The 15351-nt window shown below is 47.2% G+C and overlaps 1 protein-coding gene across 4 annotated transcripts in view; it reads left to right on the top strand.

Annotated features, from left to right (window-relative positions):
* LOC142487992 (uncharacterized) overlaps positions 1 to 15351 on the top strand; it is a 28386-nt gene that overhangs the window by 2290 nt on the left and 10745 nt on the right. Inside the window, exons 1-2 of one of the 4 annotated variants that reach the window (XM_075588256.1) lie at positions 1095 to 1177; positions 9039 to 9095. The exons of 1 other annotated variant lie outside the window; for it this stretch is intronic. In XM_075588256.1, the coding sequence (XP_075444371.1) occupies positions 9059 to 9095 (37 nt within the window). In that variant the 5' untranslated portion in view covers positions 1095 to 1177; positions 9039 to 9058. Of the gene's footprint in view, positions 1 to 1094; positions 1178 to 9023; positions 9096 to 15351 lie in introns of those variants that run through there. 2 more of the 4 variants (XM_075588255.1, XM_075588253.1) reach the window with 2 other exon arrangements.

Genomic DNA, 15351 nt, shown 5'->3' with positions numbered 1-15351 from the left:
CCTGAGAGAGGGGAATCAGGAGACTCGGACACCCACTGACGGGAGGAAGCCTGAGAGAGGGGGGATCAGGAGACTCGGACACCCACTGACGGGAGGAAGCCTGAGAGAGGGGGAATCAGGGGACTCGGACACCCACTGACGGGAGGAAGCCTGAGAGAGGGGAATCAGGGGACTCGGACACCCACTGACGGGAGGAAGCCTGAGAGAGGGGAATCAGGGGACTCGGACACCCACTGACGGGAGGAAGCCTGAGAGAGGGGAATCAGGGGACTCGGACACCCACTGACGGGAGGAAGCCTGAGAGAGGGGAATCAGGGGACTCGGACACCCACTGACGGGAGGAAGCCTGAGAGAGGGGAATCAGGGGTGCAACAGTCCCAAAATAATGCAGAATTACAGGAAGATAAAGATGCAGATAAGATACAGAGGGGAGTGTTAGCGCCGGACAGCGCAGCGCGGCACTGCGGGGGGGTTAGCGCTCACCCTGTGTAATACACAAAGCGCGGCGCTGCGGGGGGGTTAGCGCTCACCCTGTGTAATACCCAAAGCGCGGCGCTGCGGGGGGATTAGCGCTGACCCCGTGTAATACCCAAAGCACGGCACTGCGGGGGGATTAGCGCTGACCCCGTGTAATACCCAAAGCGCGGCACTGCGGGGGGATTAGCGCTGACCCCGTGTAATACCCAAAGCGCGGCGCTGCGGGGGGATTAGCGCTGACCCCGTGTAATACCCAAAGCGCGGCGCTGCGGGGGGATTAGCGCTGACCCCGTGTAATACCCAAAGCACGGCGCTGCGGGGGGATTAGCGCTGACCCCGTGTAATACCCAAAGCGCGGCGCTGCGGGGGGATTAGCGCTGACCCCGTGTAATACCCAAAGCGCGGCGCTGCGGGGGGATTAGCGCTGACCCCGTGTAATACCCAAAGCACGGCACTGCGGGGGGATTAGTGCTCACCCCGTGTAATACCCAAAGCACGGCGCTGCGGGGGGATTAGTGCTCACCCCGTGTAATACCCAAAGCACGGCACTGCGGGGGGATTAGCGCTGACCCCGTGTAATACCCTAAGCTTGTTTTTGACATGTTAAGTTTCAGTCGGCAGAGGGCCATCCAGGATGATATTCCAGAGAGACATTCAGAAACTTGTTCTGTACAGCAGGTGTAAGGTCGGGGGTTGAAAGGTAAATTTGTGTGTCGTCAGCATAGAGGTGATATTTAAACCTGAGAGATGTGATTAGGTCACCTAGAGAGAGTGTGTAAAGAGAAAAGAGGTCCCAGGACAGAGCATTGGGGTACCCCCACAGAGAGATCGATAGAGGAGGAGGTGTTAGCAAAAGAGACACTGAAAGTATGGTGGGAGCGGTAAGAGGAGATCCAGGATAGAGCTTTGTTACAAATACCAAGAGTATGGAGAATGTGAAGGAGAAGAGGGTGGTCCACGGTGTCAGATGCTGCAGAGAGGTTGAATAATATCAGCAGAGTGTAATGACCTCTGTCTTTGGCAGCATGGAGGTCATTACTTATTTTAGTGAGGGTTGTTTCAGTGGAGTGATCAATACGGAAGCCAGATTGAAGAGAGTCTAGGAGAGAATAGGTGTTGAGAAAGTGTAGCAATCGAGAGAATACAAGACGTTCAAGGAGTTTGGAGGCAAAAGGCAGTAGGGAGACAGGTCAATAGTTCGAAGGACAGGTAGGGTCAAGCTTGCTGTTTTTGAGCAATGGTATAACTGTTGCATGTTTGAAGGAGGAGGGAAAGGTACCAGAGTTAAGGGAAGAGTTAAAAAATCTGTGTGAGCGTTGGGATTATAGTAGGAGCAAGAGGTTTTAGCAGTTGGGAGGGAATGGGATCAAGAGGCAAGTGGTAGAGGGAGAAGAGGAGATCAGCAGTGACACATCCTCCAAGACAGCGGAGAAAGAGTCAAGGAAGGCAGGAGGAGAGTTAGAAAGCGGTGTGGGATGGGAGGAGGAAACAATGTTCTGATGTATGGATTCCACCTTTTCGTTAAAATAGTCAGATGGAGGAGGAAGAGGAGGCAGCCGAGGGTGGTCTGAGAAGAGAGTCAAAGACAGAGAATAGTCGGCGTAGGTTAGGCTTGTGCGTGTTGATTAGTGATGAAAAGAAGGTTTGTTTAGCCCGAGAGAGGGCAGAGTTGAAACAGGACAGCATACATTTGTAGTGAAGGAAGTCTGCGAGAGTATGAGATTTCCTCCAGAGGCGTTCAGAGGAATGAGTGGAGGAACACAGCATGTGCATGTGGGAGTTTAGCCAAGGTCTGGGGTTAGAAGGGCGAGAACGGCAGAGAGAAAGCAGGGCATGTAATTCAAGAGAGTAGGATAAGGCAGAGTTATAGTTCCTGACCAGGTAGTCAGGGTCGGAAGCAGGGCTGAGAGAGGAGAGGGAGGAGCGTAAAGTGGAATCAAAAGCGTGTAGGTTAATAGAGCACAGGTTTCTGCAGAAATGAGGGCTAGATGGAGAGGGGGAGAAGCGAGAGAGAGAAAATGAGATGAGGTGATGGTCAGAGAGAGGAAAGGGGGAAATGGAGAAATCAGTGTGAGAAAAGTTTTTAGTGAAAACCAGATCTAGGTAGTGACCATCCTTGTGGGTGCTGGCTGCATTCCACTGTTGAAGGCCAAAAGAAGAGGTTAGAGAGAGAAAGCAGGAAGCCCAAAGGAGAGAGGGGTCATCAATGTGGCAATTGAAGTCCCTGAGGAGAAGAACATGGGAGTCTGAAGAGAGAAAGAAAGAGATCCAGAATTCAAAGTGAGAGAGAAAGGCAGAAGGGGGATGAGTAGAGGTAGGTGGGCGATAGATGACTGCCACGTGGACAGGGAGAGGAGAGAAGATCTGGACAGTGTGAGCCTCAAAGGAGGGAAAAGCAAGATAGGGGGAAATAGAAAGTGTTCGGTAATGGCAGAGAGAGGAGAGCAGGAGACCCACGCCCCACTTCTACCATCAGGGTGCGGAGTTTGCGAGAGAGAAAGGCCACCATAAGAGAGGGCAGCTTCCAGAGCAGAGTCAGACTGAGTGAGCCAGGTTTAGCAAATAGGAGCAGAGAGTGAGAGGGAAAAGTCATGTACAGAGAGAAACTTGTTAGAAAGGTAGCGAGCAGTCCAAAGGGCACAGGAGAAAGGGAGAGAGGAGGGAGGGTGGCAGGGGATGGGTATGAGGTTGGAGGGGTTGACACCAGAAGGAGTAGAAGTTGCATTTGGCAGTCAAGGGCGAGAGCAAGTAGAAATAAGGCAGGGACCAGGATTGGGAGAGCTATCCCCAGAAGCAAGGAGGAGAAGCATGGATAGAAAGAGGATGTGTGAAGATGTTTTGTAGGGGTGTGTTTTAGTGCAGGGTGTATAGCTGTGTAGTGACAGAGGGCGCAAGTAAGAAAGGAGTTCATGTGAACTGAGAAGTGGCGGAGAAAGGAGAGATGAAGATATATTAATAGAGTTGGAGATAATGAGGCTGGTAGAAAGAAGTGCACAATTTGAAAACAAGTGAGGTCATAGCAAATAAAAATAGTAAATGTGACATCACCGCAATAGTAAAGTTCTGAGAGGTGCAGTCGGGGATAGATAATATCCTCCTTTCCAGCGTAGATCAAATTCAGGAATCAGGACCAGTAGGTGTTGTCCACTTGTTCACTCCTTTTTGAACTCCCTTTTAAACCCAAGCACTAACATTCAGCTTCAAACCTGGTTACTTCAAACATGGCTGCAAACAGCAAGGCTGCTGTGTGCTTACTTATAAACTTCTAAATGTCACCTGACTGGCCCAACCAACTTAATTAGCACATGTGAGGGACATTAAAACAGATGGTTTTTATAAGCAGGGTGTTGTCCTGCCTAAGTGTCAAAGCTGAATTTCATTTAGGGACACTTCAAGGGATAATTTGGAGACAGAAAGACAATTCAAAGACGATTTTACCTAGGTACAACTAAAATAGACACAGCAGGGGATGATTTGGAGACAGACAGACAATTCAGTTATGGTTTTACCTGGAAAGAGAAGAAAAAGATGATCAGTAATTCAATAGAGTTCCCAACTCCCTTTTAAACTCCAGCACTAACATTCTAGTTTAAGCCTGGCTTCTTCAAACATGGCTTTGGGCAATGATAGGATTACAGTATATTTGTTCTTCTCTTTACATCCTTTCAAATATGTCTGAGTGGTGTCAAACATTGCTCTGGGTTATGATAGGATTATATTTGTTCTTCTCTTTACATCCTTTCAAATATGTCTGAGTGGTGTTTTAAAAACATACTTTGGAGGCAGAGTTTTCTTGATAATTGTAACTTATATTGTAGGTGTTTAGTTTCTTAACCTGATCATGGATCCCACATTCAACCCATCAAGAAATGTTGGCTCTGGGCAGTCAGATGGAAACGAGAACACAACGATCATAGATCATAGATCATTATTGTTGGGGGGGGGGGGGGGGGGCTGGGATTGACCCGGCGGTCTTGGTACATGTTGGCACCAATGACAAAGTTAGAGAAAGATGGAGGGTCCTAAAAAACGATTACAGGGATCTAGGCCAAAAGCTTAAGGCAAGGACCTCCAAGGTAGTATTTTCTGTAATACTACCAGTGCCATGCGCTACCGCAGGGAGACAGTCAGAGATCAGGGAGGTTAATGCATGGCTAAGAAAGTGGTGCAGGAAGGAGGGGTTTGGGTTTTTAGAGCACTGGGACTCCTTTTCTGAGAGGCGCCATCTATATTCTAGGGACGGATTGCACCTCAATGAAGAGGGATCTTCTGTGCTAGGGGGGGAGAATGCTAAAAAGGTTGGCGGAGATTTTAAACTAGGATGGAGGGGGGAGGGGAATGAAACAGATAATTAACTAAATGGAATAGATGAGGATACAAGGTGGTATGTAGGTAGAATGGGGGCAAGTGCAAGTTTGACAAGCAGGGAGACACCCATAGTAAATAGAGATAATACTAGAAAACTTCTAAAGACTAAACCAAGTGGGAGCAGAAAGGAAGTAGCAGATAAGATAATAGTACAGGCTGAAAAAAAACTAAAATGCATGCTTGCTAATGCAAGAAGCCTGACAGATAAAATGGGGGAGCTTGAATTAATAGCTGCAAGGGAGCAGTATGATATCATAGGCATTACTGAAACATGGTGGGATGAAACTCATGACTGCAAAACAGCAGCAAATGGCGCACAGCCAGGGAGCCAGGTGGTATAAAAATCAAACGTCCTTTATTTCAGTACATGACTGGATACAATAAAAAAACCCATGGGGACACAAACGCACCTTTGTGCGTTTGTGTCCCCATGGGGGTTTTTATTGTATCCAGTCATGTACTGAAATAAAGGACGTTTGATTTTTATACCACCTGGCTCCCTGACTGTGCGCCATTTGCTGCTGTTTTGCTGTTCCTGGATTTATCTTCATGGCTGGCACGCCACTGCTACCTACTTTGGATGTCACAGGAGTGGGTAAGAGACTTTATTTTTTACTTTTATAGCTGAGTACTTGGATGACTTTATTCCCATAGTGACTCACAGGTCATTACATTTATATACCCACTCCTTATCCAACATTGGAATATTCATGGATTTATACCTATGTGATTGAGCGTCACTGGGTGGAGCACCCCATTTGTTTTTTCTCATGAAACTCATGACTGGACAGTTAATTTAAAGGGGTATTCTCTTTTTCGGAAGGATCGAACAAATAGAAGGGGAGGTGGAGTATGTCTATATGTTAAACCAGATCTAAAACCTATTATAAGGGATGATGTCTATGAAGGGAATGATCAAAATGTAGAGACCTTGTGGATAGAAATTAGCAGTGGAGGTAAAAGTATAAAAAAATGTTTGTGGGAATATGCTATAAACCACCACATATCTGTGAGATTGAGGAAGCTAAAATACTTTTGCAAATGGAGAAGGCATCAAAACTGGGTCATGTTTGCATAATGGGGGATTTTAATTATCCAGACATAGACTGGGGCAATGAGATTAGCGTTACATCAAAAGGGAAACAGGTTTTTGTGGGTGCTTAAAGATAATTATATGACCCAAATTATTGAGGAACCAACCAGGAAAGGGGCAGTTCTGGATTTGGTCATATCAAACAATGTAGAAGTAATAACAAATATTCAAGTCCTGGAACATTTGGGTAACAGTGATCATAACATGGTCTCATTTGAAATAAATTATCAAAAAACAGATTACTTGGGTTTAACAAAGACTTTAAACTTTAGAAAGGCAGATTTTAATAAACTGAGGTATAATCTAGTAGTAATACAATGGGATGATGTTTTTGCAGGGAAAAATGTAGAAGATAAATGGGCAGTCTTTAAAACATTGTTAGAAAAGCACACTTATCAGTGTATACCCTTGGGTAATAAGTATAAAAGAAATAAGTCAAAACCAATGTGGCTAAATAAACAGGTAGGGGAGGAAATGGACAAGAAGCAGGGACTCCTTCCTTAATGTTACTTTTACAGTATGTCTGAAGCACTTATTCCCATGATCTGTTATTTATATTATTTGTTATTTATATGATATGTATTACTACTGTGAAGCGCTATGTACATTTATGGCGCTATATACAGTAGAGGCAACGTTTATTCTAACATTTGCCGTAAACTAGCCGGGTTACATTCTGGGTATGTGCTGGGTATGTGCTGGGTATGTTCTGGGCTAGTTTGAGGCACGTTTAAGGCATTTCTGCATTGACTAACGACCCATAGGATTAACACAGCAGGGATCCCTGGCAGTCCAATTCAGTTTGAATGGGACTGCCAGGGACCCCCGCTGTTAATCGGATAGGCCATTAATCAATGCAGAAATGCTGGGGCTAGTTTAAGGAAAGTTTAAGGCATGTATACATCATGTACCTGGGTGTTTCCTGGTTTTTTTGGGGAATTGCCACTGGTTTTTGTTAGAATAAGAGTTGCCTCTACTGTAAATAAAGACATACAATACAATACAAGAAGAGGAAGGCGTTTAGATTCTTTAAGTCAGAAGGGACAGAGACATCGTATCAGAATTATAAGGAATGTAACAAAAATTGCAAAAGGGCAATTAAATTAGCAAAAATGGATAATGAAAAAAGGATTGCAATAGAAAGTAAGGTCAACCCTAAAAAGTTCTTTAAGTACCTTAATAACAAAAAAATGAGAAAAGAAAATATAGGACCCTTTCAGTGTGAGATGAGTAGGCAGATTATTGGAGATAAAGAAAAAGGTGAGGTATTAAACAAATTCTTTGCCTCTGTGTTTACCAGGGAAGAATCAAGTTCAATAGTAGCGCCACAGGAGGAAGCCACAACCTTCATATTAATGACCAATTGGTTAACTGAGGAAGAAGTTCATAAGCGACTTGAAAAAATAAAGTAAATAAGGCACCTGGCCCCGATGGCATACATCCAAGAGTTCTCAAGGAGTTAAGCTCAGTAATAGCAAAACCATTATATTTAATATTCAAGGACTCCATTTCCACAGGCTCAGTACCACAAGATTGGCGTAAAGCAGATGTGGTGCCTATATTTAAAAAGGGAGCTAGATCACACCCGGGGAATTACAGACCTGTAAGCCTGACTTCAATAGTAGGGAAACTACTTGAAGGTTTAATACGGGATAATATTCAGGAATACCTAATGGAAAACAAAATTATTAGTAATAGTCAGCATGGATTTATGAAGGATAGATCTTGCCAAACTAACCTTATTTGTTTCTTTGAGGAGGTAAGTAGGAATTTAGACCAGGGTAATGCAGTTGATGTGGTCTACTTAGATTTTGCAAAGGCTTTTGATACGGTTTCACACAAGAGGTTGGTGTACAAAATAAAAAAAAATTGGACTCAGTAATAATATATGCACCTGGATTGAAAACTGGTTAAAGGACAGACAACAGAGGGTTGTCATAAATGGAACTTTTTCAGGTTGGGCTAAAGTCATGAGTGGAGTACCTCAAGGAGCGGTACTGGGACCCCTGCTTTTTAACTTGTTTATTAATGACCTTGAGGTTGGGATCGAGAGCAAAGTCTCCATCTTTGCTGATAATACTAAATTGTGTAAGGTAATGGAATCAGAGCAGGATGTAATTTCTCTTCAGAAGGACTTGGAGAGACTGGAAACGTGGGCAGGTAAATGGCAAATGAGGTTTAATACAGATAAATGTAAGGTTATGCATTTGGGATGCAAGAATAAAAAGGCGACTTACAAATTAAATGGAGATATATTGGGGGAATCCTTGATGGAGAAGGATTTAGGAGTGCTTGTAGACTGCATGGTTAGCAATAATGCCCAATGTCATGCAGTAGCTGCAAAGGCAAACAAGATCTTATCTTGCATCAAACGGGCAATGTATGGAAGGGAAGTAAACATAATTATGCCCCTTTACAAAGCATTAGTAAGATCACACCTTGAATATGGAGTACAATTTTGGGCACCAATCCTAAGAAATGACATTATGGAACTAGAGAGAGTGCAGAGAAGAGCCACCAAATTAATAAAGGGGATGGACAATCTCACTTATGAGGAGAGGCTAGCTAAATTAGATTTATTTACATTAGAAAAGAGGCGTCTAAGAGGGGATATGATAACTATATACAAATATATTCAGGGACAATACAAGGAGCTTTCAAAAGAACTATTCATCCCACGGGCAGTACAAAGGACTCGGGCCATCCCTTAAGGTTGGAGGAAAGGAAATTTCACCAGCAACAAAGGAAAGGGTTCTTTACAGTAAGGGCAGTTAAAATGTGGAATTCATTACCCATGGAGACTGTGATGGCAGATACAATAGATTTGTTCAAAAAAAGGTTGGACATCTTTTTAGATGGGAAAGGTATACAGGGATATACCAAATAAGTATACATGGGAAGGATTGATCCAGGGATTAATCCGATTGCCAATTCTTGGAGTCAGGAAGGAATTAATTTTTCCCCTTAATGGGACTTTTTGTTTGCCTTCCTCTGGATCAATAAGTAAGTATAGATATAGAATAGGGTATCTGTTGTCTAAATTTAGCATAGGTTGAACTTGTAACTATGTAACTATATGTAATAGATGTGTCGACTCTAGGACGTACCTTCTCCCTTGGGATGCGGAATGAGTGTCATGAAGATAAACTCATCCCAGGTAAAATTGTATTTTAATATTTATTATTCAGCAAGCAATGATACAACATGCTTTATGTCATTTTCTACCAAATGAGTTGCGTAATATTATATAATAAGCCCCACACCTGCCATCAAAACAATCATTTTCTTATCCCCTAATTCATTCACTGACTTATTTACACATTACTATCATTCAGGTTCCCACAAGTTCAACTATCCTCCTTACAATCATTCACTGCCTCGTGTACTCCCGTACACACGCATCCACCTACAGTACACATCTTTTTCATCAAAACTAGATATCTCAACTCAATCTGTTAATATACACTTCAGAATTAGCTGCTCATAAATAACAGTAAGGGCAGTTACAATGTGGAGTTCATTACCAATGGAGACTGTGATGGCAGATACAATAGATATGTTCAAAAAAAGGTTGGACATATATTTAGACAGGAAAGGTATACAGGGATATACCAAATAAGTAAACAATGGGTTTTTTTCCAACCCTTTCTACTATGTAAGTACAGTAAACATTTGATTATTACATAAACTGGATCTAAAACAAACACCAATCTGGCATTCCTGAAATAACACATTTTACATAAACTGCTTATCCAGAAGACCGATTACTAAACAGATCTTGTGTATGGAGAATCATCTTGGTGGACATAGGACAATTATATTGTTTAAAGCTGCAGTTCAGTCTTTTTTTTTTTGAATTTTTTTTTTACTTCAATAGTTTCATGTGTGCAATCTCTAATTACCTAAAGAACTGTATAGCTGCAGCTCAATTCGTTCTCCATGTATTGATAGGCGAAATTTGGTGACATAATTAGTGAAGGGATCTGTTTTTCTTCTGCTTCTGTCTCAGTGGAAGCTCATGAATATTCATGAGCACTCCTGCACTGACATGTGCTAGAGGGAGGGCAGGGCTGACAAAGGGGTGTGCCAGGGCTTGTGACAGGACATGAAGGGGCAGTGCCTTAGCAAATGGCTGTTAAAATAGAATACAAGGGACTTCCGGTGACATCACCGCTAATGGCAGGTTAGGTGAAGAGCTCCCGACACCCTCCCGACGAAGAGATCCAGAATCCCGCATTAAACTCTGCAGAGACCCCCCAAAAGACTCCACCCCCCCCCCCCCCCCAACACCCCAGGCATGGCGGGGAAGCCACAAAGGAAGGTTCAGAACCCCGTATCGAAATTCTTCCAGCCTAAGCCGCGCCCGCTGGAGCCGTCCTCAGACTCCCAAGATGGCGCTGAGGAGCAGGAACATGCCGCGGAGGCCGCAACCCGAAGCCAAACCCTCCCAGTACCCTCGGAATTCAACAAAGAGTTCTTCGAGGAGCTACTTCTGCGAATGAGGCGAGGGTTTGTGGAAGACCTGGAGAAGGTCCTGAGAGATATACAGGCGGACGTGAGCACCTTGGCCGCGAGGACGGACGCAGTGGAGGACCAAATTACCACCATGTCAGATGTTCACTCCAACATGGAAGATGATATGGCCCGGATGGGGCACGAGATCGCGGCTCTCAAAAGCTCAATCGAAGACCAGGAAAACAGAGATAGAAGGCAGAATCTGCGCTTCAGAGGGATCCCGGAGTCAGTCACTCCTGACTCCCTCCAGACATATCTCAAGAGCCTCTTTCTGAGCCTGGTCCCTACTCTAACTGAACATGAACTTCAGCTCGACAGAGCTCACAGAGCCTTGGGCCCAAAATCCCCCGACCCCAACCGCCCCCGAGACGTTATCGTCCGGTACCACGTCTACTCAACCAAAGAGAAGCTTGCGGCAGCGGCGAGGAGCGCGGGAAATATTAAAATGGGCGACCATGCGGTCCAAGTATACAGTGATTTGTCCCGGTCCACGGTCCTAAAACGCATGGATATGAAACCCCTCACCACCCTTCTCCGAGATCAAGGGATCCCCTACCGCTGGGGATTCCCTTTTAAACTAATCGTCCCAAGAAATGGACGGTTCTATACCATTTCGGACCCTGCGGACACAGAGGACTTCCTTAAAGTCATCGGCGTCGCCCCCCCACGAGGAGAAGAGAGGGCCCCCCGCGGAACAAGACCTGGCCCCCCCGAGACTCCCCGGGCATCCGAAAGGCTCGCCAACCAGCGGATCCAATGAATCTGCTCCAAGGACCTGCAAGAACAGCTGCAATGCCTGAGTCCTCAACCCCCATGCACTGTCAATTCACTGACTCAGACCTCTGCCTCCCGTAGAGTCGTCAAAGAAGACACCATCCAGCTTCCCCCTCTGTCCCCCCCCTCCTGCCTCCCCCCTCACTACCCCTCCATGCCCCCTCCCTCCCCCCTCACATCGTATCATATACGCATCATGCCCTTCCTTCCCCCCCCCTTCCCCCACCTTACCCCTTCCATCTCTCGCCCCTCCCCTCCCCTCTCTCACCTTCCCCTCCCCCCCTCTTTTTCACCTTCCCCCCCTCCCCCTCTTTTTCCCTTTCACCTTCCCCCCCCCTCCCCCCCTTTCTCCCTCACCTTCCCCCCCTCTCTCACCTTCCCCCCTCCCCCACCTTCCCCTCCCCCACCTTCCCCTCCCCCACCTTCCCCTCCCCCCCTCTTTTTCGCCTCCCCCCCTTTCTCTTTCACCTCCCCCCCTTCCCCCCCTTTCTCCCTCACCTTCCCCCCCTCTCTCACCTACCCCCCCTCTCTCACCTACCCCCCCTCCCTCTCCTTACCTTCCTCCTCTGCTCCGGACAACACCGAAACCCAGATGACATCCAACCATCACCTCAGCAGAATTGCTCCTGAAGTCCGGTCACAAGATGGCGCCGAGAACTACGCGATCCCTCTGCAGAGCCGCTCCACTCCAGACAACGGGAGATGCCCCCGCGAACCACGTGTCCAGACACTGTCCGATCCCAGGCGGAAAAAGAGATCCTCAAAGCCCCATACCCGAGGAAGGGACCCCACGCGGAGGCAGCCCGCCCCCAAACTGAGGATACCCCTGCCCCCCCCCTCCCCCTGCCCGGGGCTCCCCAACGGCGGAACTTCAGACACCCTAAGCCCTTCTCCTGAGTCATCCCTGGCCTCTTTGGCACAAACCGTGATCGCTTCCCCAACAGCAAGCCAAGGCAATCAGGTCGTATGCTCAGAACCCCTTCCCCCTCCCTACATTGATGGAGATGTGAAGCAAATGCCCACGGACCTCTCCCAATGAGGTTTCTCCCTCCCCTCAGCAGACCCTGCCATGATAAGAGAACATGTGGGGGCACCTTGGAGCCCCCTCATCATCTCGTCCCCCCAGACCTCCCCCCCCTACAGAGATGCATGCATGTATACAAACGACTTCCCCTCCCCCTACCCCCCCCTCCCTACCAGCCGATTCGTCTGAACACTGTAACACACCGATGATGGCTATTGTGCTGAAACGATATATGCAGAAATATTCCATGATGTTATATCTGTAGAAATGTTGAGCAATGAGAGAGACTACAAATCCACGCAGCACCTCCCAGCACCCCCCCTCTCTCCCCCCCTACCAGCTGCATATACCCCCTCCCTTTACCCCCCCCCCTCTCCACCCCCCACCCCACTCCCCCCCCAGGTCTCCCCTAGAGCAGAATCTAAAGGAAATCAATCATGCTTGAAATATGTGTACAAAACTGCAGCCCATTGAAAGTTTATCTAAAGAAATGTCGGTCAATATAATGATCCCCCCTCTCACCCCCCCACCTTTCCCCCCCCCCCCTGCCCCCCACACTCCCCCCCCCCCCTCCCTCCCCTTAAGCCACCACCCCAGCCCCCCCCGCCCTACCCTCCCTCCCCCTCCAACACCTCCCCCTCTCTCCTCCCCCCTCCCTCCTACAGGCCCCCCCCAATCCCCTCTCCCCATCCCCCTCCCTCCCCCTTCCACACTCCACCCCCTCACCCCCCCCTCTCTCCCCCCTTTTCCCCCTATCCCCCGCCTCCCCCCCCCCCCCGAGTGACGCCAGGGTCAACACTCAAGGTATTGATTCAAGTTCTAGTTTTAAAGTTACGTGTGTCAAATTGTTGTTCAAAAATTGTGAACCAAACCCTCACCCCCCCCCCAGAGACGTGAGTACAAGCTCACAAGGAGAGCCCCCCCCCCCCCAACTCCCTCCCCCCATTCCCCATCCCCCCCTCCCCCCCAGAGTGACATCAGGGTCTCCACTCAAGTTCTAACTGTAAAGTTTCCATCTCTCTCCTCCTCCCCCACACCCTCCCCCCCAGAGACGTGATTGCAAGCTCCCAGGGAGAGCCCAACCCCCCCCCCAGAGTGTCACCAGAGTCAACACTCAAAGTTATTGTCTCAAGCTCTAAGTGTAAAGTTACCTATGTCAGGTTGTTGTTCAATAAGTTGTGATTCAAACCCTCACCCCCCCCCCCCCCAGAGTGACATTAGGGTCTTCACTCGATGTTGTTGAATCAAGTTCTAATTGTTAAGTTTTATTTGTCAAAATGTAGTTCAAGAAGCTAAGACTCCAATTCTCCCCCCTTCCCCCTCCAGAGATGCGAGTATGAGCTCCCAGCGAGCACACTCCTCCCCCCCAGATCACCTCCGTGTCCACAATATACAGAACTGGATAGATGCCTTAGTTTTCCTCATATTGGAAGGACGGCCACTCAGTTATAAACCGCATAGCTAAATAAGGAGAGCTATTTCCCCCCCCCCCCCTCTCCCCAGAGGGACTTAACGGTCGCAATTCATAGACGTTGACGTAGACCTCTCCAATACTTATATAAAAATACAGCTCACAAATTCGATGACCGCATAGCAGAATAAAAACGGGTTATAACCCCCCCCTTCCCCTTCCCCCTACCTACAACAACAATTTAGGGAGGGTGTCGGACCTCCCATCCTGGTAGTGCCCTGCGATTGGTGCTCTGGACGGACCTCCAGGGGACTTAATCCCCGACCCCTTGACACAAAGGTGCCAAGGGGACACACAACTGGGCTCCCTGTTAGCCCTCCTCCTCTTTCCCTTTTGTCTCAGTCCCCCCCCCCCCCACCCTGTCCTATCCATCCCTTTCCCACCCCACCCCTCTCTGGCTCTCCACAGTAACAGGAGCTATAGCGCAATCAACACATTTACTAGCCCCCTCCCCAACAAAAAAACAGTTCTACCCCGTCATGGGAATAACACGGGACCCAGGCCTTACGACCCTGGGAGAAAAACACCCCCATAATGTCGTCAATTAAAATTACTACCCTCAATGTTAAGGGCCTCAACTCAGTCAGGAAACGTAAACTAGCGTTACAAGAACTTAAAAAAACCAGGAGCGATATTATCTGTATACAAGAGACCCACTTTAACTCCAACGACCCCCCTAACACATTCAAACATAAAAAAAAGGGGAGTAGCCATCCTAATGAAAAATAGTATCTCATTCGTCCCCACCAAAATATCCCGAGACCCTGAGGGGTGTTACCTACTTCTACAAGGATCCCTGTCTGGAAGCCCCCTCTCCATACTTAATATATACGCACCCAACGAAAACCAGACGCAATTCCTTCAGGACCTCCTAGATCCCCTAGACCAAACGGTACTCTCCTCACTGTTAATAGTTGGAGATTTTAACATGGTTCTAGCACCGGAGCAGGACAAATCCTCTCCACCCTCGGCCCAACATACGTCCCAGAACCAACAAAAAGCGAAACGATTCAGAGAAATATTACAGAACCATTCCCTTACGGACATTTGGAGGGCCCAGCACGTGGGTCAGAGGGACTACACGTTCTTCTCGGCCCCACATCAGTCTTACTCGCGGATCGATTACTTGCTAGGTTCCAAGAATGTTCTCCAGGCGTGCTCCCAATCTAACATAGGGCCAATAACGTGGTCCGACCATGCCCCGGTCGATTTGACCCTCTCTCTCCCTTTTGTAAAGAATACCTTTTATAATTGGAAACTAAATGACTCCCTACTCAACGACCCGCATATTGTAGATACAATTCGACACAAATTAATCTCATTCTTCACACTAAATAAAGGGTCAGTTACCGCAGCATCCATGCTGTGGGAAGCCCATAAGGCAACCATCAGAGGCGACCTAATCTCATTGGCATCCTACAAGAAAAAAATCTAAATTAGAGGCACAAAAGGCGCTGACTGACAAAATAATTTCCCTCGAACAACAACACAAAACATCCCCCTCCAAAAAAATACTCAGATCTCTTGACAAAGCAAGAACTGAATTAAAGCAATCCCAACTAGAAGAAGTGGAGAGAGCGCTCAAATGGACCAATCAGAGGTTTTATGATAAAGGTAATAAGGCCGACA

The sequence above is a fragment of the Ascaphus truei genome, chromosome 2 (genome assembly GCF_040206685.1).
Source record: "Ascaphus truei isolate aAscTru1 chromosome 2, aAscTru1.hap1, whole genome shotgun sequence".
In the NCBI taxonomy this organism is placed as follows: domain Eukaryota; kingdom Metazoa; phylum Chordata; class Amphibia; order Anura; family Ascaphidae; genus Ascaphus; species Ascaphus truei.
The sequence above is the reverse complement of the archived record's forward strand: the minus strand, read 5'-3'. Positions and strand labels throughout refer to the sequence as shown.